This window comes from Maniola jurtina, chromosome 20, assembly GCF_905333055.1.
Source record: "Maniola jurtina chromosome 20, ilManJurt1.1, whole genome shotgun sequence".
NCBI lineage: Eukaryota > Metazoa > Arthropoda > Insecta > Lepidoptera > Nymphalidae > Maniola > Maniola jurtina.
The window spans coordinates 8,510,255-8,538,123 of record NC_060048.1 but is presented as its reverse complement, the minus strand read 5'-3'; the positions used below and the strand labels follow the sequence as shown (position 1 = coordinate 8,538,123).

The 27,869-nt window shown below is 35.5% G+C and overlaps 1 protein-coding gene across 2 annotated transcripts in view; it reads right to left on the bottom strand.

The window, feature by feature from the left end:
- LOC123875960 (protein dead ringer) overlaps positions 1–27,869 on the bottom strand; it is a 172,796-nt gene that overhangs the window by 46,543 nt on the left and 98,384 nt on the right. For both annotated transcript variants that reach the window (XM_045922090.1, XM_045922089.1), the window contains one exon: positions 11,661–11,733. In XM_045922090.1, coding sequence (XP_045778046.1) covers positions 11,661–11,733 — 73 coding nt within the window. The remainder of the gene's footprint in view (positions 1–11,660; positions 11,734–27,869) is intronic.

Here is a 27,869-nt window from a genome sequence, read left to right as displayed (position 1 = left end):
AAAAAAAAGTGGACAGGGAAGCACTTATCTCTATAAGAGATCTCTACCACTGACCCATTTGGATTTTCCGGGGTAAAAGTAGCCTATCTCCATTCCCGCTATGAATCGGTTAAACGATGGTCCGTGAAATACATGCAGACAGACAGACAGACGCACTTTCGTATTTATAATAGGTATTAGTATGGATTAGTGTGAGAGTACTTATGCATTAACAGAAAAGTCTCTAAAAGCGGTTTGTTTTGGCTATCCTAGGCCCGGCATTATGGCGGCGGGGATTTGTGAAACAATAAATATTAGCATCATAATACTTTAATATGAATTAAGAATGGTTTGAAAGCATTTATAATAAGCTAGTAAAATTAATCACTAACTTTAATTATTATTAAATTAATATTTAAATCTATCAAAGTTTCTTGTTCGCAAAAACCGCAAGTACTACACGATCAAGTCGTTGAATAAGGCATTAGCAGAAATAAAGACATTAATTTAGACTAGATTAAGATAGTATAAAAAATATTACGTGAAAAATGAAAATAGTCCCAGAAAAATTCCGTTCACAAGAAAAAAATTGTGAAAAGCTCGCGAATGATTTCAAAAAAATGACATAAAACTTAAGAACGGATGATAATGAATGAAGCGTGCTGTAAACAGTGTCGTATTATATTACCCGAGGATCAAAGAGTTAATAAAGTATTTTATTAGAGCAGAAACAAAAGAAACTTCCGAGCCACGATAAAATATATTAATAGAGGCATAAATGTAGGCGAGACAATTTCATGAGATTAAAAAGCGTGCAACATAACAGGTGGCCGTGATTTAATAATAATCGTCGAGATTATCATTTGATCTGCGACAAAAAAACTCGAGGGCAACTTCTAGTTATACAATACAGCAGATCTGTATAATGTTTCCGATAAGTATAGGTATTTCATAATACCTACTTTAAAGTTAAGGTACTAGGCCCGTTAGGCTAAGCAGAGGGGAGAGGACCTCTGCTTAGCCTACCGGGCCAAGTACCTTGTGTGTGTACAGTCAACCAATCAGATTTTTAAAAGATGACGCGATGATTTTTTCACATCATCTATTATAAATCTGATTGATCGACTGAACACATCTCCTGTCCTCTCCGACTAGGTGGATACTGGGTCCTAGGATTCCCTATCTCCAGAGAAAAAAGAAACCCTTATAGGATCACTTCGCTGTATGTTTGTCGATGTCTGTCAAGATACGTCAAAAATCAAAAGTCAAAACCTATAGAGTACCTACTTACTTCCCGTTGACCTAGATTCATGAAAGGCAGCTAGCAGTAGATATTATGTTACATAGCCGTCTAAAGAATAATTTAAAACTATCTCATTTGGATCATATTGCTAGATAGCTAGCTATCTCTTCTACTCTCTTGCGTTTTGTAGCTTTTGCCTTAGGTTAGGTACTCATCAGCGAGAACGGACTTTATACGCCAAGTAATAAAAACGTAAATAAACTAAGATTAGGAATACCAGCTATTAACACCATTAGTCTAAATGCCTAAACAAATACTTTTTAATAAAATGTGATTAGAGTAACTAACCACTGATCTATTTTGCGCGGTAGATAGCTCCCAATAACAAAAGAATATCCAGAAACAAAAAACTCATGATATTTTAAGTGCTTCTTTGTCCAATTTACTTTTAAATTGCTCTAAATATTCAAACCGAACTAATAACAAATCATGATGACAGTCTCTCACAATCAACATTTTGATCCATTACAAATTCCACAATAAAGAGAACGAACTGAATAAGAAATAAGAATATGTTCTAAGATTTCGGAATTAATTTAATTTAGTTAATCTCATCACTATCTACGTTGATTAATTCGGATTTTATTTGTCCAAGAACTAGCTTTGATCCCGACACGCCATGGGCGCGACGACAAAATGTCTCTAGCATTTTTTATTGCACCCCTAGGGTTGCCAATGAATCAAACTTTAAACTAATATTATAAAAGCGAAAGTTTGTGTGCGTGTGTGTGTGAGAGAGAAAGTGTGTGTGTGTATGTTTGTTACTCTTTCACGCAAAAACTACCGGAAGGATATGTCTGACATTTGATAGATTAACACAGAATACTTTTTATCCCAGAAAATCAAAGAGTTCTCACGGGATTTTTAAAAACCTATATTCATACGAACGCAGTGACGAGCATCAACTAGTACTTAATAAGTCGACTAATGATGGACATTTCATTGCTTTTAGATCGGGTTTAATCATCTCGATGATAGCGAGTAGTCAACCTATGTAGTTTCAAAACGGTCAAATTAAACTTCTTGTAAAGTAGGTAGTTTGTTCCGTATATCTAATCATAATAAGTATAAAACTACACATTATGTAGTTGTAGCATATAGGTACATTTTGATATATTTGATTTTAATAACAAATAATCTAATCACATTTTGGGCCTGCTCGTAGAAATCTCTACAGTAGATATAAACTTTTCGCGCACGTCTTTTCGTTGTAAGTATTATGTTGCAGTTTTAAGTTATTGGTCCATGAATAAATAAATAGTTCATTATTTGAGAGCTTACATAAAAGACTAAAGTTAAAAGCACTAGATAACAATAATAATTGTTATTCAAATCGGAAAAAGTAATAATCATGTAGACCTGATTGAAATTGCAGTACGAATACCTACCACCGCAATATGTATTAATATTAACTATAGTTATAATTTTAAAATTGCCAAATGTATCTACAACCTGAAATAGCGTCAATTTTAGGATAATATTAAAATATTTTACGAAAATTGTATCCACCAGTAATTTATACATAGATTTTATAGATTTTTGGCAACCCTAAATACAGCAAAACACGACGAAAATAATCGATCATAATCTTAAAGGAATGTCTTGGAATGAGTTAAACACTTTTATTCGTATAAACGTTACGTTGAAAATAGAACAAGTTTTTTTTAATTAATTCGTCCGTTGATTGGTTTGTCTCATGAGTTTTCCAGTTTGTTTTTAGGATTTATTTATAACATACAGATTCTCGCGATTTCACAACCTATTTAGTGTGGTAGGTACATCTTATCCTACTTCCCATTTAATATTATAAATGCGAATGGGTGTTTGTTTATTAGTTTGTCCTTCAATCACGTCGTAACGAAGCAACGGATCGTCGTGATTTTGCGCTACCTAGAGAGTGACATAGACTACTTTTTTACTTTATTTCCTACGGGATTTAATAAATAATTAAAATGCTAAACCATGGCTAAGGAACTAAAATTTATCAAAATTAGTTAAGTAGGTATGCATTAATGGCTCTCTTTCGATCTCATTATAATAATTATTTTAATAACAAAATACTTTTTGAAATACTGGTTTCAATTTCATCAAAATCGTATGAAATCATTTCAGTTGGTACCCATGCAAAAATACTATTTAATATTATTTTTAACACCTTGCAAAACAGATTTTGTAGAATTTTCTAAGAATGTAGAGTCAGAAAGTTAATTAAAAAACAGTTAAAGAAAAAAAATCTATAAAAATTTTACCGATACCCGCGTGAAATCAATATAAATCATTTAGGTAAATGTATGTTGTGATGTAACTTATTTCTAACACCTGTTTTATACGGTGTCATTCAATGACTTCCCTACTCAACTCATTCATTCATTGCGCCCAACACTGAAAGTGCTTCTTTTGAACGGGCGCAATTTATAAGATACACAAAACCTTCTATCTTTTATGTCTTCACTACAAACAAATAAAATTATAATATTGATTATATAAAAATTTTATTAGATTATTAAGGTGCATGACACGGGTCTGCCCCGAAATTCAAATTTAATTTGATTTTTCGCAATTGTAAACTAATACGACAAAGTAGGCTTATGGAATTCTAATAGCGCCAATGGGTGTATCCTCTCCACAGGTTTATATAAAAATCTTTACTTGAAAGTGTTCAGTAAAATAAACTACTATTAATTCTAAATAGAAACAATTCATAACTAAAACGTAAACATTTTCAAAAATAAACTGAAACATTTTGTGATTACAAGTGTAAATTAAAAATTTATAACACCCCCTACAAGTGAAGGTTACAGTAACTAGAAAAGATCCGATAACTTTAGAACGGCTAAACCAATTTTCTTGGACTTAGCTATAATCCAAGAAAATCGGTTAACTAGTTTAGGAGCTACGATGAAACAGCCAGATACACAGATACACACGTCAAACTTATAACACCCCTCTTTTTGGGTCGGGGGTTAAAAAATATCTGAGTCCAGCCCTGGCAATGTGTATGAGCATAACCGGGTACATTATTAGATATTAGACTACCCGCTACTATTTTACTATTGTGTTGTTGTTTTATTGTTTACCGCTGTGCCGAAAGATAAAATTAGCTTACGTTTTATACTATAATTTCTCATTGAGTGAAGTATAATTTCTTTTGAGAATACAATTCTTTAACCACAAAATTTACTTATTTTATTTTTAGAATCGCTCCCAGTTGCAACTTGCGCCATAAGTCGAGCGGGTCGCCCTGCATGACTGGCGCTATTCGCTCGTTATTGGCGCGAGATGACCGTCACTACGCTGATATCTAACTGACGTTTGCCGATTTATTACAATCGACCTGTCAGGAGTTCAGGAAACCACACGGGACTTTTTCCCATAGACTTCAGGTGGTTCCAGACTGTCTACGCACGTTCTTGAACTCTTTGGTTCAAGAACCTGGTTGCTCCTTCACCTTTCTACTATCGTACCGCAAGGCATCGTCAAGGTCTAAACTCTAAACTCTAAATCCATACTTAATATTGTAGTGTTAAAGTGTGTCCGTCTGTCTGCACACGGCACATTAAATTATCCGATTTTGACGAAATTAACTGTACTGAGACAGTTTGCAAGTTGCATCCGAGACATAAACTTCTTTTATCCCGGAAAATCAGAGTCCCCAACAAATTAAAAAAAAAAAAACCACGTTGACAAAGTCGTACATCCATTTCCATAATAATTAATGCTCTCCTGAAACTAGCTATTAAACCTATTTGAAACTTTAGTTAATTCATCTTTCATTAATTACTACGGCTCTCAAAGTATTAATTACTACGGCCCTCAAAGTAGATCACATTGTTGCCAAAAGCTCAGACTCAATAAACACATATTATATCTAACATGGAGTGACAATCGTTCAACCATTCATCTTCACCCCTAACACGAATATCAAGCGGATCATCAATTCAGCTATTTTGGGACAGTGACAATGAACTACATACTTCAATGAAGCGTTGAACGAATTAAAAATTTCATTTCAATTTAGACTTTGAATAATATACTTCTACCATTTTTCTTTAGAATGAGTTCATATCACTGATTTAGTTTCCACGTCTATGATTCATATAATATGATATACTCAATTTGTATGTATGTACTAATTCAGTCATCTATAGGAAATGCTGAAACATTCTCATATCATTTGTATTGAATCATATTTCAACCGAAATTACACAAAAGTGTTTATTATTTATCAATGTACAAAAATCTCGAAAAGGGTTTTGTCAAAGGTTTTGGATGTTTCGACCGTACTGAATAATGAACTAAAAATTCTGTACTACATATAATACGTACAAATATTAGGGAATGAGAACACAATTAGTTTTAATCATGAACATATTATAATGAAGTTAATTCTTAACTAAATGTAAATACTTTCACGATAAGCAAAATAAAAACAGCATGATTTAAAGCAACAAAAGAAAACTGCTTACAAGTATTTGTATATTATAAAATCCAAACCGCAAATAAACTGTGATGTATCCAATCAATCAACTTAAGATAACCTTGCGTAGTTAAACAGACACAAACAAATGGCCACTTCTAAGACGAAATCGAATTAACAACAAGCTGGTTTAAGACACCAATTAAATCTCTAACAAAAGCGATCTTCAATGACGAAAAAATTTTGATAGATCCACTCTTTAATCTAATCTATGATCTCAATTCTTCACTCGAAAATATACGCTATGAAATTAACAAAAGGTTGAATTTCAAAATTGGTAAACATAGGATACTTGAGAAGGCTGTTGGCACAACATCTTATATCGATTAAACAGATAATTAATCACGGGAAATGGATCCGAATGAGATGTTATTAGTTATACTATACTTGCTATTAACAAGTGAAACAATGCCTTTATATCTACAGGGTGTATTACACTAATATTATAAAGGAGAAAGTTTGTATGTGTGTGTGTGTGTGTGTGTGTGTGTATGTTTGTTACTCCTTCACGCAAAAACTACTGGACATATTGGGCTGAAATTTAGAATGGAGATAGATTATACCTTGGATTAGCACATAGGCTACTTTTTATCCCGGAAAATCAAAGAGTTCCCACGGGAATTTTAAAAAACCTACATCCACGCGAACGAAGTCGCGGGTATCAGCTAGTTCGTTCATATACTGTATTTGACAGGCAAAAATGTAAAATTAACGCTTTCTACTAACGCGGTGCAAATCAGAATTAATTTAATGATAATAAAACGACTCAACATAAAGAATCATACATACTATTAACTTATATAAATCGCGTTTGTTATGAACCAAATCAACTATTGAATAATGGACATGAAATAAAGACAAATGAAATCAAAAAATAAGTGTATTATTAATTGACTTAGGTCAGAATTTTCATTGGTCAAATTTTTCAGAACCTTCAGACTCCTAAAACAGTTTTATCCGAAAACTTTAAAGTATAATAATTGCAAAATTAAAAAAATCTTTGCTGCACATCCATTTTTGACACTTAAGCCTATAGTTCCACTGGTCATGTCCATTGAACTGGCAAATTTTGACGCTTTGACAGAACTCCAATATGAAGACATTAAAAATGTTAAATTCATTTCTGAGTTAATTTTTTTGAAGCTATTAGAAAATCGGCTCTTAACGTGATTTATGAACAATCCAAAACTGCTTTTAAACGCTTGTTTTTTCTGAAACATAAGCAATTATGTATACATCATTAAATCGTTACAATCTAAAGGTTCTACCTATGTTAAAAATTGTTTATATACCAGTAACACATATTTACAAAATTAAAAACAAAAATCAAACCTAGTTTAGCTTTGCTTTACAAAACTACAAAAAATGTTGTTACGTAAATATAGAGCCCCCTGTATACAGTGATCGGACAGGAGCGGGCTGATGGCCGATCAATCAGCTGCTAACGAGTTAGTCACGTGGTAAGTATCCTATCCCCACCTCCACGCCCACCAGTGATCATAAAAAATATATCCTTTACTATTAAAAACGCTATTTTTAATTCATTTTACTTATGTTGCGGCGTGATTGAAGGACAAAACAACGAACTATCTGTTGCTGTATCTACGCCCACGTGTTCCTCGTAGATGGTAGACCGCACTGACTACATTTCGTGCAAATTAATAGTCTGTCACACATTGCCAAAAAAAAATTTTTTCATTCATTACGAATAAGTGGTAATGAATGAAGAAAATTAATAATATTTACAAAACATATTCGACAGTAAAAACTGATTCAATTTTCACACGCGCACACACACACACACACACATAATAGATTGAGTAGGCCAACTTTGCCAATGCTTTTTTTTTATTTGGAAAACAAACAGCTATACATATAACATAATTTTAAGCTAAACCTAGAGAAATACAGTAATCCAGTAAAGTTTTCACAATAAACAGGATTCATAAGTTACTAGCACATTTCCCGATCGGGTAGGTACTTCTAAGATATAGATACCTACCTATTTAATTTTTTGCCAAAGATTACCCACATTTCTGTCCAGATTGTAATCTATCCTATCGTCTGTTGACCTCAAAGCAACCGAGATTGATTAAAAGCAAAAAAAAACACTAGTGATGTGAAATGATGTTAATTTTTTTATGATGAAGACGGACTGCGGACGCGGGGCGTGTCGGGTTAAGTTACATTACTCAAGAATAATAAATGATAAAACATTATTAACGCGGGATCAGGCCGGCATGCGAGGATAAACTCGAATAAATTAATTCTAGTAATTAAAAAGATGCCCGACCATAACGAACTGGGACTATAATGGATAAATATTTGGTTTGTAAGCCTTTTTTATGGAGACGTTCAAATCTATCTACGTTTGACTAGGTACCTAGCAGTCAAATTGTAATTAAATATTAATACATACCTACCAACAAAAAATTATGCTACAAGTGTAAATTAAAAATTTATAACACCCCCGACAAGTGAAGGTTACATACAGTAACTAGAAAAGAGCTGATAACTTTCAAACGGCTGAACCGATTTTCTTGGACTATTCCGCGCCTACGATCTAAAGTATCTGAGTCAAAACATCATTTTCAAATAAATAATTATTTATCTAGGCAACGTCCATCTTGACAGCTTGACATTTGTCAATTGACATAATATTATGAACCTAATGGTTATCTAACCTTCTTTTCTACAAGAAAACTAGAAAAGAGCTGATAACCAATTTTTTTGGATTATAGCTAAGAACACTTTCGATCAAGCCACCTTTCAAACAAAAAAAACTAAATTAAAATCGGTTCATTCGTTTAGGCGCTACGATGCCACAGACAGATTACACAGATACACACGTCAAACTTATAACACCCCTCTTTTTGGGTCGGGGGTTAAAAACGAAGCAGAAGTGGTAATGGGCAGGGTACATAGTTCCAAAACTCGATAGACGTTGGGTTCTCAAGGCGCTGGAATGGCAATCTAGCACCGAAAAGCGCAGCGTTGCAAGGGGGATGCAGGACGACATCAAACCAGTCGCAATGTGCCTCTGAGTTCAGGCGGCGCAAGACTGTAGAGTGTAGCGTGTGGAAGCCCCTACAAGACACCCTATGTCCAGCAATGGACGTCTATCGTTTGATGATGAAAGTTTTTTTTTAAAGTAGGTTAAGTACTATATGAGTTACTAGCTGATGCCCGCAGCTTCGCCCGCGTGGATTGGTCAGATTCCCTGCAGCATTAGGATTGAGGAGTTGGACTCCAAATTTTTTAGGAAGCAATGTCGCAAAGTTCCTCTATCGATTAAAAAAGAAATGACGCAAATCGGTTCAGAAATCTCGGAGATTTCGGTGTACATAGGTAGAAAAACACTACTCCCTTCTTGAAAGTCGGTTAAAAAAGTAGCTTATGTTACACCCTGGTCAATCCTCTACTTATATGTGAAAATCCCGTTAAAATCGGTTCAGCCGTTCCGAAGATTAGCCTTTTCAAACAGACAGACAGACAAAAATTTTAAAAACGTGTGATTAAGTTATGGCATCGTTCAAATAACCATATGACCTTAATATGTGGTAGTTATTTCGAAATTACAGACAGACACTCCAATTTTATTTATTATATATAAATATATGTATAGTATAGTATAGTATAGATACCTACTTAATCGTACCTAGTCTAAAAAAACCTAGCCTAAACCTACCTAGTCGTCAAATGTAAGCTGTAAAGGTAATCTAAACAGCTATGCTATGCTAAAAATTCATGTCGAAAAAGGCGTACTAAACTTTAATAAAACACAAACAAAGTTGCGTGGTGTACAGTGTTAGAATAAGAGCAGCTAACGAATCCCGTGTAGCTATTCCGTGATAAATATCGCAAACTTGAATATCGATTAACCCAACATTGATTCACAAATCGATTCGAATTGGATCTCGATATAAATCGTTAAGGAAAAATAACGATTAGTTTCGCTGTTATCGCCTCCCGCGTAATAACAGCCAGGAGTTTATTGGTCGTGTTGTAAGGTGATAAATTGAATAATAATTTATTACGGGCCAGATAAGAGCCGGTTCGATCCCGGCGTGTGATATTCATTGTTAAGGTAGGCGCACACAAGGTATCATGTAGTCATCATTATCTGTTCTAGACAAATTTCTAAAACAGGATTTATTGATTACTAACTGATGCCCGCGACTTCGTTCGCAAATAAAAATCCCGTAGGAACTCTTTAATTTTAAGGGATAAAAAGTAGCTTATGTGCTAATCAAGGGTGTAATCTATCTCCATTCGAAATTTCAGCCAAATCCATCCAGTAGTTATTGCGTAAGGAGTAACAAACATACACATACACATACCTACACACACACATACATACACACAAACTTTCGCCTTTATAATATTAATGTGATACTCACGTATTAGTCGACGTAAGACCGACTGGTTTTTAATTAGGATTTAATAAATTATTATCGAAAATCACTAAGTACTAAAGTAACCAATCGTAACCGATACAAAATTAGTAAAACTACATTAAGTATTGATCTACCAACATGACAGTTTAATATCAGGTGATCTATCTAGCGACAATGATGGCGCCATTAACAACGGAGATCAATTAAAGAAAGACAGAGACGAATATGTTAAACTTGGTGAAGTTAAAGAGAGAGAGAAACAGTTATCAATCAAGCGCGCAGGCGCACGATCTGAACGCTCACGGCGATCAACGAATCTCCCGCTTAATTATTTCTATTATGTTATTTTAAATATAATGATTATATGGACGAATACGAATAATATAGGGTATGTAGCGAATTCCCACACTCAATGGTCATTTATTGCTAAAGAATGTGATCAAAGTCTCAAAAACAACTAGTAAAATGAGAATAAAATTAGAATGTTTTTCATTGTATCAATTCATTGTACACTAATAAAATTCGGCACACCTATCAAGAACATGCCTGAGGCTGTAAACAACTATATTATAAACCTATATTATCGCTAAAAAGCTCACTTTAGCGATATAAACAACTCAATAATAATTAAACAAATTAAAAACAAGACTGCTTTGCAAAAAAAATTTTTTTTAAATAGCCAGTATCACTCGGGATGATGTAAGAATTCTAGCGATACCCCATAAATCCAAATCTGTTCCAGCATTTAGAAGTTATGATGGAATAAAGAAACTCACATAATATTAGGTACCTGAAAACATTTCCCTCCTTTTTTGGGTAGTCGTGTAAAAACCAACTTTCTCGGTAGTGCTAAAATTTTGGAAAACTCTGATTATTTAGCAAGTCATGTCCAAAAATTGTAGGTAGGTAGGGTATATGGATCAACGTAGTGAAAACAATACTTATTAGTTCCACTAAATGTATTCAGTTCAGTGAAGTTATCAATAAACTAAACCTGCTCAATCACTTTCAAAGAGCTAACCATGACAAACGAACTTTTGTAAAACATTTGGAATCATGCAAAGTATAAATTTTTTTTAAAAATCACGCAAGTTTTCCATATCCACCTAAAACTTGTGATCATCTCCAGTAAAATGTATCTCATTCTGAACTGAATTGAACCTAGACCTACGAACAACTAATTATCTGTAATAGCTCACATAGACGAGTAGACGTCGTCAATCATCCGTGATCTTATCACTCGTACGTCGATCTCCACAATATAAAACCGTTTATACGAAGATAACCTTATATCTGATTCAAATCTAGTAACCACCATAGTAATGTCTCTTACAACATCAATTTAATACGTGACTATGGCTCATGTTAATTTGGATGTAGTATAAAGGATCGATCGTGAATGAAACATTTAAATCTATGATAAATTACACGCAATATCAATTGGTACGGAGAATTAATCAAAGCTTTACAGCTTTTAATAGTTCGGTTGAATGTGGGAACTTACCTCGCTTTTGCATGAAGGAAAACAGGTCATCAAGGAACTCTTTTCTTTGCGGATCATCACTGATCTCGTATAACTGAAACAATAAGAAATGAATTTGAGGCAAAAAGATACGGATAGTACTGAATCATTAGAAAATATCAAAACTGGGTATCACCATATAGCTACTCGTAGGTATCAATGGTATCAATGCAAGACGTCGCGTAAATCTACTACTACCCACTAACTACCTATAAATGAGAAAGTGTGATGGTTTGTTGGTTTGTCTTGCAATCATACCACACCGGAGCGACGGATTGACGTGCTTTTTCGCATATAGTTAAAGATCTGGAGAATGACAAAGGTTTCTCTTTAATCCAGCAAATCAAAGAGTTCCCACGGTATTTTTGAAAACCTAAATCTACGCAAACAAAGTCTGACTGACATAATCAACTCAAACCGTTGGGTCTGCTTTGAAATTTTGAATGTAGGATCTCTCTACGTATAACGTGCGAGTACTTGCTTTTCATCTTTGAGATCTGTGTGAAGCTCTCTTTGAGAACTCTTTGACATGAGCTTTCCTCACGATGTTTTCCTTCACCGTTAAAGCAAGTGATATTTAATTGGTTAAATTCAAATTCAAAATATTTTTATTCAAATAGACTTTTACAAGTTCTTTTGAATCGTCAAAAGCATCTACCACTGGTTCGGAATGCCTTTCCTACCGAGAAGAACCAGCTAGAAACTCGGTGGTTGCTCTTTTCAAAGATTTGATATACAATATTATGCCATGTATTAAATCGCCATTAGTCCGTAGGTTGCAGGTGCGTGCCCGGGATCGAACCCCTGGCCCCCCGAATAAGAAGGAAATAACGGCTTTTTTCACAGACATTTTCACAGAAATAATAGAGGCATTTATATTCTCGGAAGATAACGGTGCAGTTAGCCACGTGCGTTCGCGCCCGCATGTCCGGAAGAGAACATCGCAAACGCATTACATTTCTCATACATTCATGAATAATCAAGTGACAAACGTTATCGTCAACGTAAACAACAATTTGAATATCAATTAAGCGAGATCGGTGAAGAATGGGAACTTTTACGCTTGTACTGCAATCGCTTTGCATCAAGTTCACTTAAAAAATTATTAGAGAGTTCACTTTAGAAAACACCCTTTACTTTTTCTTTTTTAGAAGAATATAAGCCATGTTAATCGTGACTAATACTACCCTTACCCCTCCAACTAAGCGTAAAGTTGAGTTATAGGAGTAAGTATGACACTACTGTGTCGTAGCAACTAGAAAACTTGTTCAGCTAGAAGTTAGATGGTCAAAACACTCGCGCTGTTTGTGTAATGTCAGGCGATTACTCCCGTTGCGCTTGCACTCCTGCTCACAGCCCAGCGACATAAATATCCCAACTACATACTCGCTTCTCGTTATTCCATTTTAGTTTTTAGCTCAACTCGTTTCTCATTCATTGTCGGCGGTCAGTATGCTGTCTTCAGCAATAAGAAAGGCACTTGCAAAATTCACTTGAAAAGCGTCTTTGAAATCAGTTTTATTTTTTAAATATGAGAAAAATATATGAAAGGAAAACTGACAGACTGACTGACGGATCGGGCTGAAATTTAGCATGCAGATAGCTATTATGACGTAGACATCCGCTAAGAAAGGATTTTTGAAAATAAAACCGCTAAGGCGGTAAAATATAGGTTTATTTGTGTAGTCCACGCGGACGAAGTCGCGGGCATAGGCTAGTCAGAAATAAATGAAAAGGAGCAATAAATTATGTATCTACGAATACTAAATAGACTACTAGTATATACAGTATACCTGTAGCAAATGATACACTACCACCAAGCATGTCATTGGCAATAATTGCGTCGATATCCGGCACTTAGGCTATACTGGTAATTTAAGTACAGATAAAAGCCTTGTAACGTCAATGTGACGATAAACGCGATACGCTCGATTGGTATGACAGAAAACTCGGGAAGTTACTGCTGGTTGCTATCTTCTGAAAGTCCTACCTAAGTTCCTACCTACCTTTCATATCCGCGTCAGTTTAATGCAATCGAGGGTGGGAGGGGGCGGTGGAAGAAGGGATTTTTATAACTATCTACCAACACTAGATATTGTTTTCAGTGTGGATAGGCAGACTTCACACACCTTTGACAACATTATGGAGAAGTCTCAGGTATAGTATAGAAGTAGGCGTTACTTTGCGTAAGTCCATGATACACAACTGGCTTGCTTGGTGGCTGGCTTTGCCTGCGTGTTTAGCAGTGGGAGGACGGGCAGTGCATAAATCACATACTGCATGTTGCAAGATGATTTGTCTGTTTCAGCGGATTATAGCAAATTAAGTTTTTCCTAGTGAACTCCTAGGTATGCAGGTTTCTTCACCATGTTTTCCTACTTACGAGTAATAATTGTTTAAAACGCACATATTAACTCCGAAAAGTTACAGGTGCGTACCCGGACTCGAACCCCGGACAACCAGATAGGAGATCGATGCCTTAACCACTAGGCTATATCCACTTCAAATACTGAATTATTAATATTTAGTTTACTTATACCTACTCAAAGTAAAACGACTTCGTCCACGTGGACTTCACCCAACCCCTATTTTATCCCCTTCGGGCTTGAATTTTCGGAAATCCTTTCTTAGCGGACGTCTAAGTTATAATAGCTATCTGCATGCCGAATTTCAGTCCGATCCAATCAGTATAGGTAGTTTGAGTAGTGTGATGATACATCAGTCAGTCAGTCACCTTTGCCTTTTATATATTCAGATTAGATGCATACTTTAATTAGCAAAATCGATTTCCGGACCCGCATTTGTTTTCCCTGTTATAGTATTTTATACATTACTAACCGCTAATGTATTAGATATTCGCAAGCCCGCAGCAAATTAATACATAGCTTCATAATATGACAACATATTTACTACAATTTATCGTATTGTACCGTAGCTTACTACTATAGAATTTTCCTACCGGAAGTTCATGAAATAGAAGAATTATTGTTCCTATGAAGTATGGTGAATGCATTATAAAGTAGGTATGCTTTTAAAACCATTGCTTTCCTTTAACCGATTTATACATAGTTATTTTGTCTTGTAAATTTTTCAACCATAATATAGGCTGCCACTTGACTGCAATCGCACCAAGCAATAAGAGATAATATGATGCAGCACTAACACACTAGCCATTGTGCAGATTGACAAACTTCACACACCTTTGAGAACATGGAGAACTCTCAGGTAAGTAGGTTTCGGGAAACCCTTCACCATTGAAGCAAGTGGGGTTTAATTTATTAAAACGCACTAATAACTCTGAAAAGTTAGAGATACGTACTCGATAGATAACCTCCGATTTTCCTAATGCAAGGTGGACATCTTACTACTAGTATATCATGGCTCTCTGTTTCATAATGCAATAGAACCTAATTGTATATATTCAGTACAGACAACGGTTACTGCACTTAACAACTTTTAGCTTATTCACCATCACCATAATCTTGATATTCCTATGAAACGTTAACCGTAGTCCGCAAGTGATGAAATATCAAACACTTCAGCCTTAAAATCTCTTAATTCAACACACCGGGCTATTAACTTTATAATGGGCACCGCTCAAGCGTCGAACATCCGAAAAGTCTCTCAATCAACGCTTGACCGCAGATCTTCAAACGATGCCGAATCAAATCCATAAGCACGTGTCATCAATATAGGGAAACCGTTAAGTAAAGACACTCATCCGGTTTACTTCGAAATATGGGCAAAAGTTCATAGATTTACGATGAGGACAGACTAACGACAAGTCATTCGACAAATAGTTGTATATTCCCTATCAAACACTTTAGTATGCACACACTAGGTGACCTCATTGAAGCGACTGAAACAGAACAAGACAAATTGTTTTGATTGTCATGTCAATCACCGTTTTATTTCCAATTTTTGTACTAGCATGTTCTAGGAAATTCCAGAAGATTGTAATTGTCATAATCTTCTGAATTTACGTTACCTAGTAAAAGAGTATTGGTAATTAGATTTGCGCTAAATTATGCTAATTCAACGGCAGAGTTCATATAACTCTTATCCTATTTCAATGGCAGGCCAAAAAGTTTCAGAAAAAAAAATCCTATTATGATCACTGATCATAAACATTACTTTCCAAAACTTGCAAAAATTTGCAAAAATTTACTCGCTACGAGGGTTTATTGTAATATCACGGCTTTGACAATATACCTGCGACATATACACAGTTTTGATTAACTGGTGATTTGCAAAGCTGACTTCTGTTAATTTGTTTGCTACTTATACATAGATACTTCGCTTAAGACTTAGTCAGTGCCGGATATTCAAACACGTGCTATTTGCATTGGACTAATGTACAGCCGAATAATTAGGTACATCGATGCACTTAGCGAGAACTCGGTCGTATTCAGACAGCAAAACACCATTTGACACTTCCTGTTTTCTCCATCTCCATTATAAGCCGTATCAAGCGCATCGAAGAAATGGTAAAACATTAGCACGGGTCACTGTTAAAGTGGCCTTTGCTGACATATTTTTATGGCTTTGCTAATGTTACATAGCTCAAGGAATTAGCCAGCTGAAGTGGCAGTGGGCAGGCCACGTCTGCTGCAGAACTGATGGTCGCTAGTTGGACAGACGTGTTCTGGAGTGGAGACCGCGTATCGGCAAGCGCAGTGTGGGACGACCTCAGACCCGCTGGACTGACGACCTGAAGAGGATAGCGGGAAGTGGGTCGATGAGGAAGGCGGAGGATCGTGTGTGGTGGCGCGCTCTCGGGAAGGTCTATGTCCAGCAGTGGACGCAAACAGGCTGATTGATTGATTATTGATAATATTACATACAATACAACTTCAATACTGAAAAATACAGCTCTTGCCTATTCCTTACCTATTCGATTTTCTTAGTAACGAAACAAAAAATCGCTAGTGTGGTATTAGACTTAGTCGGCGCCGGACAATCAAACACGAGCTATTTGCATTGGACGACTATACAGACGAACAATTACATCAAGGCACTTAGCGCTAAGGAGAACTGGGCCGTGTTCAGACAGCAAAACGCCATTTGACACTTCCTGTTTCCTCCATATATTTACACTCATTTCATTGAATTTCATTGAGCTATGTAATGGACGCATTCAGGTCATGGCGTGCGAAAAATAACGAATTTGCATTAATGCATGGCATCTTTTTAATGTTCGCATTAGCATTTGACTGCGCCTCCGCCCTCGTGGATTTCTTTTACTGAATCATCAACAAGAACTCTAAACATTGAAAGCTTTTTAAGCTTCGTTTACCTACATTTGAAAAGCTTTGACTTGTAGCAAACAAGGCAGTTCAAATGAATAGGATGGTTCTGTTTGTAGTCTCAGCCGTTAAATAACCGTCTAATAATGACTATTGACTAATAAAGAGTATGGCGGGAAGTGGCTGGGGAAGAAGGCTAAGGATAGGGCATGGTGGTGCTCAGAAGGAAAGGCCTATATCCAACAAATGATATTCACTATCCATCCACTCTTCACAGGCTGAGGATGATGATAATGAGGAAAAGTTCCGTTTAATCGACGGAACTTCAGTGTCAAGGTTTTCCATTGGGCTAAGCATTAATGAATGAGTAAAGACATACACGCATATCTCTTTATTTATACAGTTTGGTACCATTTCCAAGAACTAGCACCGTCCAAGTCCATTGAGCTGTATTGAATGAATCTTTTATTTGAGAACAATATTTGAAGATAATGAATCATTGCTAGGTTTTTGTTTAAGCTTGTGTTGATAATCTCCAGACCGCAAAAAATATGGCAAAAACCTTTAGGTTACCTATCTAAATTAAATATAAAGATTATATTTAAAATAAAATTAGCGCGCGCTTTAGAACGCGGTCTACGAGTATGTTTCGTTGGGTTTTATTTAATATAATAGACATACAGACGAAACTGGGTATGTGAGAATTCAAGGGATCATATTTTCGCGTATAGAGTTTTCTCACTAAAACGATTTGTCACTTACAAAGGTTTGGGAGTAGTTATTCTTATTTATAGAGAGAGAGCTTTCCGCTTAGGTGCAACGGAAAGGGATAAGTCATGTTTTTATCTAAATCATAATAAGTATTATTGTAATTTACTTAATTTAATGCAAGAGTTTTACCTCCTCTTAAAAACACATCTATTCCATACTAATATTATAAATACAAAAGCGTGTCTGTCTGTCAGCTAGCTTTTCACGGCCCAAAAGTTCAATCGATTTTGATGAAATTTGGTACGCAGTTGGCTTACATCCCGGGGAAGGACATAGGCTACTTTTATCCCGGAAAATCATGGAGTTCGTACGGGATTTTGAAAAACCTAAAACCTAGTCTTAAATAATCACAAATTGGTACACTGATATCTAAATCAATCTAAATCACAATTGTAATTTATTTAAGAGGGATAGGTATAGGTACTCTGCGCAATTTTAGCAAGCGTTTAACATCCTCTTGAAAACACATTTTTTCTTAATAAATAGGTCTATTACCACACTTTATTAGTTCAACTTGGCCAACCCGATGATCAGGCGCATCATAGCCAAGATTGCCCATCAATCTTCCCGCTCCTAACTCCTCACTGTCGACTGCTGCTCGCGATTAATCATCTGCCGAACGTTTTCGATTATCGCCCACTAAAAAAAAAAGACTATCTAATTATTATTTACCACAGCTCGGTTTCATTTGTTTTCATAATTTGTATGTCGCGTTGAAGGGAAGCGGTTAAGAGTTGAATCTACCTCAGCTCTTTACTGACTATGTTAAGGTTAGTCTACTTTATGGTTCCGTATCTCAAAAGGAAAAACGCTGTCCGTCTGTCCATCTGTCTGTCTGTCCGTCTGTCTGTCTGTCTGTCCGTCTGTCTGTCTTTCCGTCTGCCCGTCTGACGTGTCAGTCAAGAAAACCTATAGGGTACTCCCCGTTGACCTAGTGACCGAAATTAAACACCTGTTCCTAATTAAAATTGGAAGTTACGTAATTATGGATATTTCTCAAAAGGATTAAAATCATAGCAATCATAGCAAGTTGTACTCCATAAGGGTAATTCAAGTTCTCATAAGAAGCGCTATATTATGCATTCCAATAGCAACAAAGCATACGTCGAAAGGCGCCGTAAAGATTTCACAGATTTCAACGGCCACTCGATGTGAAACTGCGGACGAATTATTGTATGAAACGTCAGGAATATTATCATAACAGGCCTGCATTGTCGCCCACCGAGCCGTCAATATTTGAATCACAAAACTTGTCTGTAAAGCCGCTTAATCCCCATTGTCATGTGCCAATTACTGACTCTCCCCTTCCGCTTGAATAAATAAATAAATATCGTAACACCACTATAATGGCATTAATAATAATATGACGGCGCGACGCCGGTTATTTTATAATGATTTTTTTAATATTTTTGGGCTCGTTTTATGAACTTACACGGCATACAGTTGGCCTAGTCCGCGAAACTAAACTTGCTCAGTACGTTATAGAACGGGTTACGTAAGGTGTCTCTAAGGGACACCCCCATGACCCAATATTGCTCATGTGTCTATCTATAACGAAGAAATCTGTAGAAGAATGATTTTTTTAGTATCAAGCTAAAGGGGCAGTGCGCAGGTTATCGATGACACTGAAAAGTGGTTCGATGAGAAACACGTGTTCGAAATCCTTATTAACCCCCGACCCAAAAAGAGGGGTGTTATAAGTTTGACGTGTATATCTGTGTGTCTGTGGCATCGTAGCTCCTAAACGAATGAACCCATTTTGATTTAGTTTTTTTTTGTTTGAAAGTTGGCTTGATCGAGAGTGTTCTTAGCTATAATCGAAGAAAATCGGTTCAGCCTTTTGAAAGTTATCAGCTCTTTTCTAGTTTTCTTTTTCTTACAGAGGTTTTTGTGTTGGGAGTTTTTTAAATTTTGAGTTATTGAAACTATGTAGTAGGTATGAACCGCGTAGAATACATAACCTGTTTTTTGGTATTATTTTCAAATGCGTGCGAATTTTTTTTTAATGTATGAATGAACTAGCGCTATTACGTCTCCATATGGATATGTAGAGAACAAACATTATATGGGGTGAGTACAAATGAGATATACCTACCCACTATATCAATCCGGGAACGCCGCGAGCCACGGCGAATAAATGCATATCGAGCCGTCAAATTCCCTCAATATTTAACCAAACTCAATAAGTGTAAATCTATGGCATTTCCATAAACGCTGTCTTACTTACTATTGGTTGGAGAGGTTTATTTATAAACCCATCCCTCTTATATTACATGTTGAATTATTGCTAGCAATTTGAAATTGTCTTGCGGCGGCGTGCGGTCGTACTTTAGTCTTCGCATCCGAACTCGCTTGTCTTTCTTGTTTATGATTAAAGAGTTTGTTTAAATTGAGAGTAGATTTTGTAAACGTAGCTCGTAATCATATTGAGAATGCAATGTTAAAAACATTATTTTGTTTCCTCTACTCATAAAATTAACAAAAACTTTGGTCTGATAAATTAGATCAGTACCTAAGCTTTGAAAAATTTCTTTGAAAACAGAGAAATAAGTTTAAATTCACAAAATGCTCAAAGCCCAAAGGTAAACAAGTGTAAATTAAAAATTTTCAACACTCCCGACAAATCATTTTCAAATAAATAATTATGTATATCTAGACAACGTCCATCTTGACAGCTTGACATTTGTCAATTGACACTTGAATATTATGAACCTAAGGGTTATCTAACCTTCTTTTCTACAAGAAAACTAGAAAAGAGCTGATAACTTTTAAACGGCTGAACCGATTTACTTGGATTATAGCTAAGAACACTCTCGATCAAGCCAAGCCACCTTTCAAACAAAAAAAAGTAAATTAAAATCGGTTCGTTCGTTTAGGCGCTACGATGCCACAGACAGATACACAGATACACAGATATACAGATACACAGATACACAGACACACAGATACACAGATACACACGTCAAACTTATAACACCCCTCTTTTTGGGTCGGGGGTTAAAAAAGCAAAATTTGATTTGGTATGCTCTTTTCATAGAGTTTTTTTTAATGAAAATAAAATGTAAGTGTGGTAGGTCTCAAAGTCAGCCCATACGATTGTTGTTGCATTACAAGATAATTTTTGAAAGTATTTCCAGAAATCAAGCTAATATTTTTCAATAATATTTCAATTTCGATATCAAAGCCTTTATTTTCTCCTTATCTTAATCTTAATTAAATAATTTTTATTATATATATGTATACAAGTTATGTATACATTTTAATATGTAATATTAATTTAATGTTAGTACTTCTATATATTAGTTAGTTTATTAATTACTATGGTGAGCGTATGAAGTGTGTGTGTGTGTATCTGTGTGCGTGTGTGTTTCAATAATAATGACAAATTTTAATTTACAATGATTTCACTCATGGACCACGTTGCCATCAGCAGTAAAGTTGTATCACATGACAATGGCAAATTTAAATGCCCTTGTGTTACATAGGTGCGAGATGTGGACACTCAATCAAGCGTCGATATTTCAACTTGCATCTTTGCTTAAAGGAAGTAGGTTTATTACTGACAGGGCTGCCACATATTCTTACCATTCATTTTAGTTTTATGGCAATAAATTTTAGACATAAAGTTTCGTCGCTTGCACTGTTTGAATTGGCAATTGAAATTTATTGTTCTCAGACTGTAAATTTTTTTTTCATTGTCACCCAGATTAGGTATAATAATAATTATTATTTGTCACTTGCATAAGGAATCCGAAAAAATTACTTGAAACAGAAGCACCGAACATAATTATTGTTTAAAATTAATAAGTACCTAATACAACACTGACTAGTAAGCCTTTTTTACTTGACTAAAAGTATTTATGAGTATTCAAGTAAAAAAAGTTATACCTACTCTACTTAATGGAACAGTTTCAACTGAAGAGCAGTTTATAATACAACTCCTTGCTAATATTCATAAACTATGCACTTGAACATAAATTTTTAATTTCAATATTTTGTTCTTTGTGGCAACCCTAAAATAAATCTACATGATACATCGCGTAATGCAGATTGCACGAAGGTCGCCGCGTCCAATAAAATGTTGAATTGCAAATCGATCTTCCACACAATGGTCTATCAAATGGTAAGTAACAATCACTAGATGCAACCGTGTAATTTGTTGCACCTTGTCCTATTTACCGGTAATTCATTTAAATTGATTTATTACTTAAGTATAACATACAATTCTTGATTCAATAATGTATTTAAAGTATTTCGTCTTCACCAAAATAGCTTAAGTTGGTGCCTACGTAAATGTTTCCAACGGACAAAAAGGCCTTTGCTTACACTGCTTATACCTACATGGCTTTTACGACAAATATTACAATATGACAGAATAATAACTAGGTTACCTAATAATAGTGACTTCGTTCACGTACCTACTTCGTGTATTTTTCCCTGATATTTCCCGACTAAGTGTTGAAAATCACGATTTTATCCATATTTTGGTAAATCGTATGGAAAACGCTTTCTTCGCGTTTGTATAGGTATTAGGTACCCATATGATGGCTTTCTCAATCCATCTCTTTATCTTCCTGTATTAAAAGAGATTGCTTACAGTAATAATGCCGCTTTTGCATACTAGGTACCTATTTTATGTAAGTATACGTATTGTCATTTTTAATTCCTACTTCCTCGGTGCGTCGTTCCTTCAATTTTGAGGATCGTGGCTCCCCTTAGATGCAATCTTTGCTACGACGTTGCTCGATTGCTCCCAGTGGCGTGCACAGGATTCTAAGCTAGGGTAGGCATTAGATGTGTTTTTATTGACTGTCATGATGAAAAATGAGCGTGAAGCTATCTCAATTTGGGTAAGCAGTGCTTTTATGCATCTATGAACTGCACGCCACTGATTGCTCCCTACTTCTTTCTTCTTTCTTCGAGGGTTCTTTTATTTTAATGTGTAATCATAAAGAACTCTAATACATTCACTCACTCTGCGTCGCATTTCTCATTGATGAGAATTATATTTATTAAGACCCCATTACTCATATAATGGTAGATGGTTTTCTTGGGATAATAATACCATAGGCTGCCATAACCTACGCAATTTTCCTAGTAGATAGGTATCCGCATCTGTTGATAATAGGCATGTATCCTGTTAGGTCCTACATCGTTCAGAAAGTTTATTATCTTGCGATAAGTTATAAAGTAAATTCAAAATGTATGAAGTAATTGTATCTGATTGCATCAAATAAAATCTGAGGTGCTAATCAATACGGAATATAATGTAGGCCTATCAAACCATATAATCTTGTGTGGAGCATAACTTTGTAGCATAACTTCGTTATTAAAATAGTTGAGTTTGAAGTGCGCATCGAGTTATGTAGTGGTATTAAAAAAAATTTTTAGTGTTTGTGGTTTTTGATGTCGGTTTTATTTTTCTTTTGAAAATTTTTTATTTCACAATTTTTAGTGGCCCCACTTTACTATAATAGGCTATGCCCAGCTAAAACCCTACTGTTTACTAAGCTATTACACTGATCGCGAGCAATCTGCTACGATCGAACGATAAAAATAGAAAATAAAATATTACAGAATATAAGTCTACTTCTTACGTATATTAGAGTAAGTGTAGTTCTATAATAATATTTTTGGAGCCAATTCCATTTAGACGCACGAACCGTCACTTTTCAAATTTTTTGTGACTCCACATTGGCACCGACTCCAAAAAAATGATCTAGATTCTAGAAGATGCCTTTAAAGACACCCGAGGATGTGCCTCGGGTGTCTTTAAAGGCATCTTCGCTGAAGAGTATTCTAACTATTAGTACAGGTACTTTGATATGAACCTCGAAATTTCCTATTGTATTGTAAGATAAAGCGCACATCACAGCGTTAGAAGGTGTTTGTAATGGCAATTTCCTGCCATTTCCTATACAATTACAATGTAACTCCCATCAGCGCGGACATAAAACGACGCACCTTAATGTCTTGTCGTGTATTCGCAACTTACGATAAGTTAACCCATTTTCTTTTTACCTATTTATATAAGGCTTACAACGCACTGACATTTTTACCCGACTACGGCAATGCCAAAAGAAAGGGTTATGATTTTAGCAGTCTACTATAATATGTATTTATATTCGCACTCTACTCAATGAGTTCTAAACAATAATACCCCATATACTAGGTAAAAATTATAAAAAAAAGCTCTTTTTTCATGTAAGTATTAAAAAATAATTAATTTTTCTATTTTAATTATTTGGTTTTGGGTTAACGTTCTACACCAAATACTAATAGGTTTGTAACTCATTTCATCTACGAGCTAGAGACCTATGACACGCGGGCAAACAGACAGACAGATAGACGGACAGATAAACACCAGAGTGACATTAATAGGGCGTCGGCGAACCCTAAAAAAGACTATCCGCAGCAAGCCTAATCAAAAGTTTACATATGCTTTGCATATCGCTGGCAATAATATTATACCGCACGGTAGTAAGTACCTACTGCATTTACAGTGATAAAAATATGACATTTTTTATCAGTCTACATTAACAATCGATGTAGGTATAATATAAGGTAAATACTTCGCTAATAAAAAAAATTCAATGGAATTCGTAATAATATAATCTAATCGGTTTTGTGTAGGTAATACAAACAATAATAACTCATATATTCAACGGTAAATATTAGATTGCTTATCGTCATTGGAATGTTATAATTGCTTGAAATAAGGATGTTTTATAGAACTTACTTTTGAAGAAGCTTATGAAAACATAAGTATAAACCTGTGCCAATTCAACGTCGCATCGAGATAATTCAAACGTCTAGGCTATGTACTCACCTATTAGATAGGTCCGCTCATATAATCCTACTCTATGGGTCCGCTCTTCCATAGCAATAACATTCATATTAGTCTCACGATATAATGTTCTACAAGAGTAAATTAAAAATTTATAACACCCCCGACAATTAGTGAAGGTTACAGTAGCTAGAAAAGAGCTGATAACTTTCAAACGATTGAACCGATTTTCTTGGATTATAGCTAAGAACACACTCGATCAAGCCACCTTGCAAACAAAAAAAACTAAATTAAAATCGGTTCATTAATTTAGGAACTACGATGCCACAGACAGATACACAGATACACACGTCAAACGTATAACACCCCTCTTTTTGGGTCGGGGGTTAAAAAGAGAGTTTGGTATACTCCAAGCAGGAAAAGGAAGAAGATATTCAACCTAACTAAGTTAAGTGTGAAACCGCGTCCACCGTAAGCCAATGTTTATTTATATCGAAGTCAATGTAACCACAAAATGTTGTGTCACGATCGTACTTAACAGGGCTCTCTCCGTCACTCGCTTCATACAATCGTAGTTCCAATTTCATTTGAATATTAAGCAACCAAAGTCCATGAAATTTTGCAAACATATTCTAGAAACTAATATCTGTGTCTGTGCTGTTTTAGGTTTTTCTAAAAATATGTAGTTTTAAAATTACAGGGGCTGAAAGATTCGTATGTAAATTTTTAAGACCGTGTAACTTTGAAACCGAATATTTTAACAGAAATCTGGAAAAACACAGGCATAGATATTAATTTCTAGAATATGTCTGCAAAATTTCATGGACTTTGGTTGCTTAATATTCAAATGAAATTGGAACTACGTTTGTATGAAGCGAGTGACGGAGAGACCCCTCTTAGCCATACTAGTAAACGTGAACATTTACTTTATCCGCAGAATATAAATAACATCTATGAATATACTGTAATATTGGAGTTATGACGTCATAAAATTATTTCTAGAGCAAATTGAATACCAACGTTGCAGTGGCAGATAAATAATATACCTAAGGCCTGAATTCTACCTACGCTTATATTTATCAGTCCCGCGTACGAATAGGTACCTACCTATCTGGACATTGTCAACATACTTATACGCATCTCACTGACAATGTATCAATCATACCTAAGTACACGACTGCCGTACGCGACCGATATCAGCGAAGGATTTTTGGCATATCGTCGATGGCCCACTGCTAACGTTCTAGATCTAGAGTTTCGAGGTCCGAGTTCTGCGTTCTGCTTCCACTGTTAACTCTATAGTATTGAGTCTATACGATAGATACAAATCTCTGAGCACTAAGGCTCAGAAACATAATAGTATGAGACTAAGGCTGAATCTATAGAGCGTACTTTGAGTTTTCTCAAACTTTGCTTAGAGTTAAAACGAGACAGATTTATTCCGTTGAGCCTGAGTAAACTCAAAATACGTTCTATACATTTCAGCTTTAGGGTTCTAGACCTAAACGTGAACTCAAAACCTTGAATGAGTGGGACCCTAAGACGATAATACCTTAGATACCTAAATTGAGGTTCACTATCTATGAGCAGTAAATGCTATCGGAAGATTGTTTCCTATTAAGAAAATAAAAAGTAGTTAAACAAAATTAACTAATTATGCAAGTCCCTACAAAGTTTCCAAAGAGTCGTAAAAATTCAGTGTTACGAAAGTATATGAAGAAGTAAAATGAATAATTGAGTAGGTATGGGAGAGTGGATGGCAGGTGCGTCCTCCGATCCGTAGTTGTTACTCCGATTTAATGAGGTAAGCAAATACGTAACAAAAGTGCAGTCCAAGTAAAAAGCTTAAAGCTCTTGCTGCTAAACATTTTTTTATTCCATTACAAATTAGCTCTTCCTTGCAATCTCACCTGGTGGTAAGTGATGACACAGTCTAAGATGGAAACGAACTAAGTAGGCAATTCATTAGTTTCTACGCGGCATCGCACTGGAACGCTATAATGGTAGAGTGGCAACTAGGCTTAGAAGCCTTGGAAACTGTCCCTGTCGGTAATCAAATCTGGGACCTTCCATGTATAAGACCACAGCGATCATCACTGCGCCATTTGTTTTTAAAATGTTTTAGCAATTTAAATGATTAAGGCTCATTTAATAAACAACAGTCATATTTCCAATTTTATGAGTAAAGACGATCATAATCCAAAATTATATAATTCATTATAATTTAATTTAGATTCTTGCTACATCAAAATTGTATTGACTTAGAATAAGCACTGTTTTCAGAATTACAATATGGCATCGTATGAGCCACTGAAATAAATTAGGACCTATAGAAGAGCTATTTCAAACCAAAGTCGTGTTATATGTACCTAACTGTTAAAATCAGTATAGCATTAGACGTAAAATTATTCATTTAGGTAATACATATATCCCTTCTGTAGTTCGATTATCTTAATAAATCAATGTTAAAGCGAAGTATTTATCCTGTAACTTGTTAAAAAGTGATAATATTTTTTTAAAATAATAAAATAGCGAGCAACCGAACAGGCGGGTTACCTGATGTTAAGTGATCACTACCACCCATGAGCCTTTGCAGCACCAGAGGTACCGCCGATGCGTTGCCGGCCTTTCAGGAATTTGTTGGTCCGCCCCTTGAATAACCCCACGTTGTAATCTAGTGGGAACACCGCCGATGAGAGGAGGATGGATGGAATAAAGTCGCTTCCGCTTACATCTTGAGACACAAACATCAAATGAGTTAATTGTTACACAGCAAGCCTCTGGGGGCGTTGTCCGCCGAAACAAAGCCTCAATTGATAGCAGTGTGGAAACTGGAAACTCTACTTAACGGATTTCTACTAGGAGCGTCAGTCGCCATCATCAGTTGTTTAAAGGTAGCAATAAATTAACGGAAAAGAAAACTAATGGTGCCTAATGTAATAGGTTAATTACTGTGTATTTCACAAACATTTCGCGACAGGTCGGCATGGCAATCGGGAAATGAGGCGGGGGGACGCCCCGCACACCCGCACGTCACCTGCGCTGCACCAGAAAATATATACATACAGCCAGTCATTCAAGAATAATGTAACTTTTTACAGTAGGAGATTACTTCCTACGAACTTGCAAACTTTACCAGCTCTTTATAATATTAGTACAGATACCTCTATTTTTTCTCAAAAATTGGAACTGTATATAAAGTAGGTACCTGATAATAAAAAAAACCGGCCAAGTGCGAGTCAGACTCGCGCAACAAGGGTTCCGTACTCGGGTAATTTTTCCGACATTTTGTACGAAAACTATTATGCATAAAAATAAATAAAAATCTGTTTTAAAATATACAGGTCAAGCCCTTTCAAATGATACCCCACTTGGTATAGTTATGTT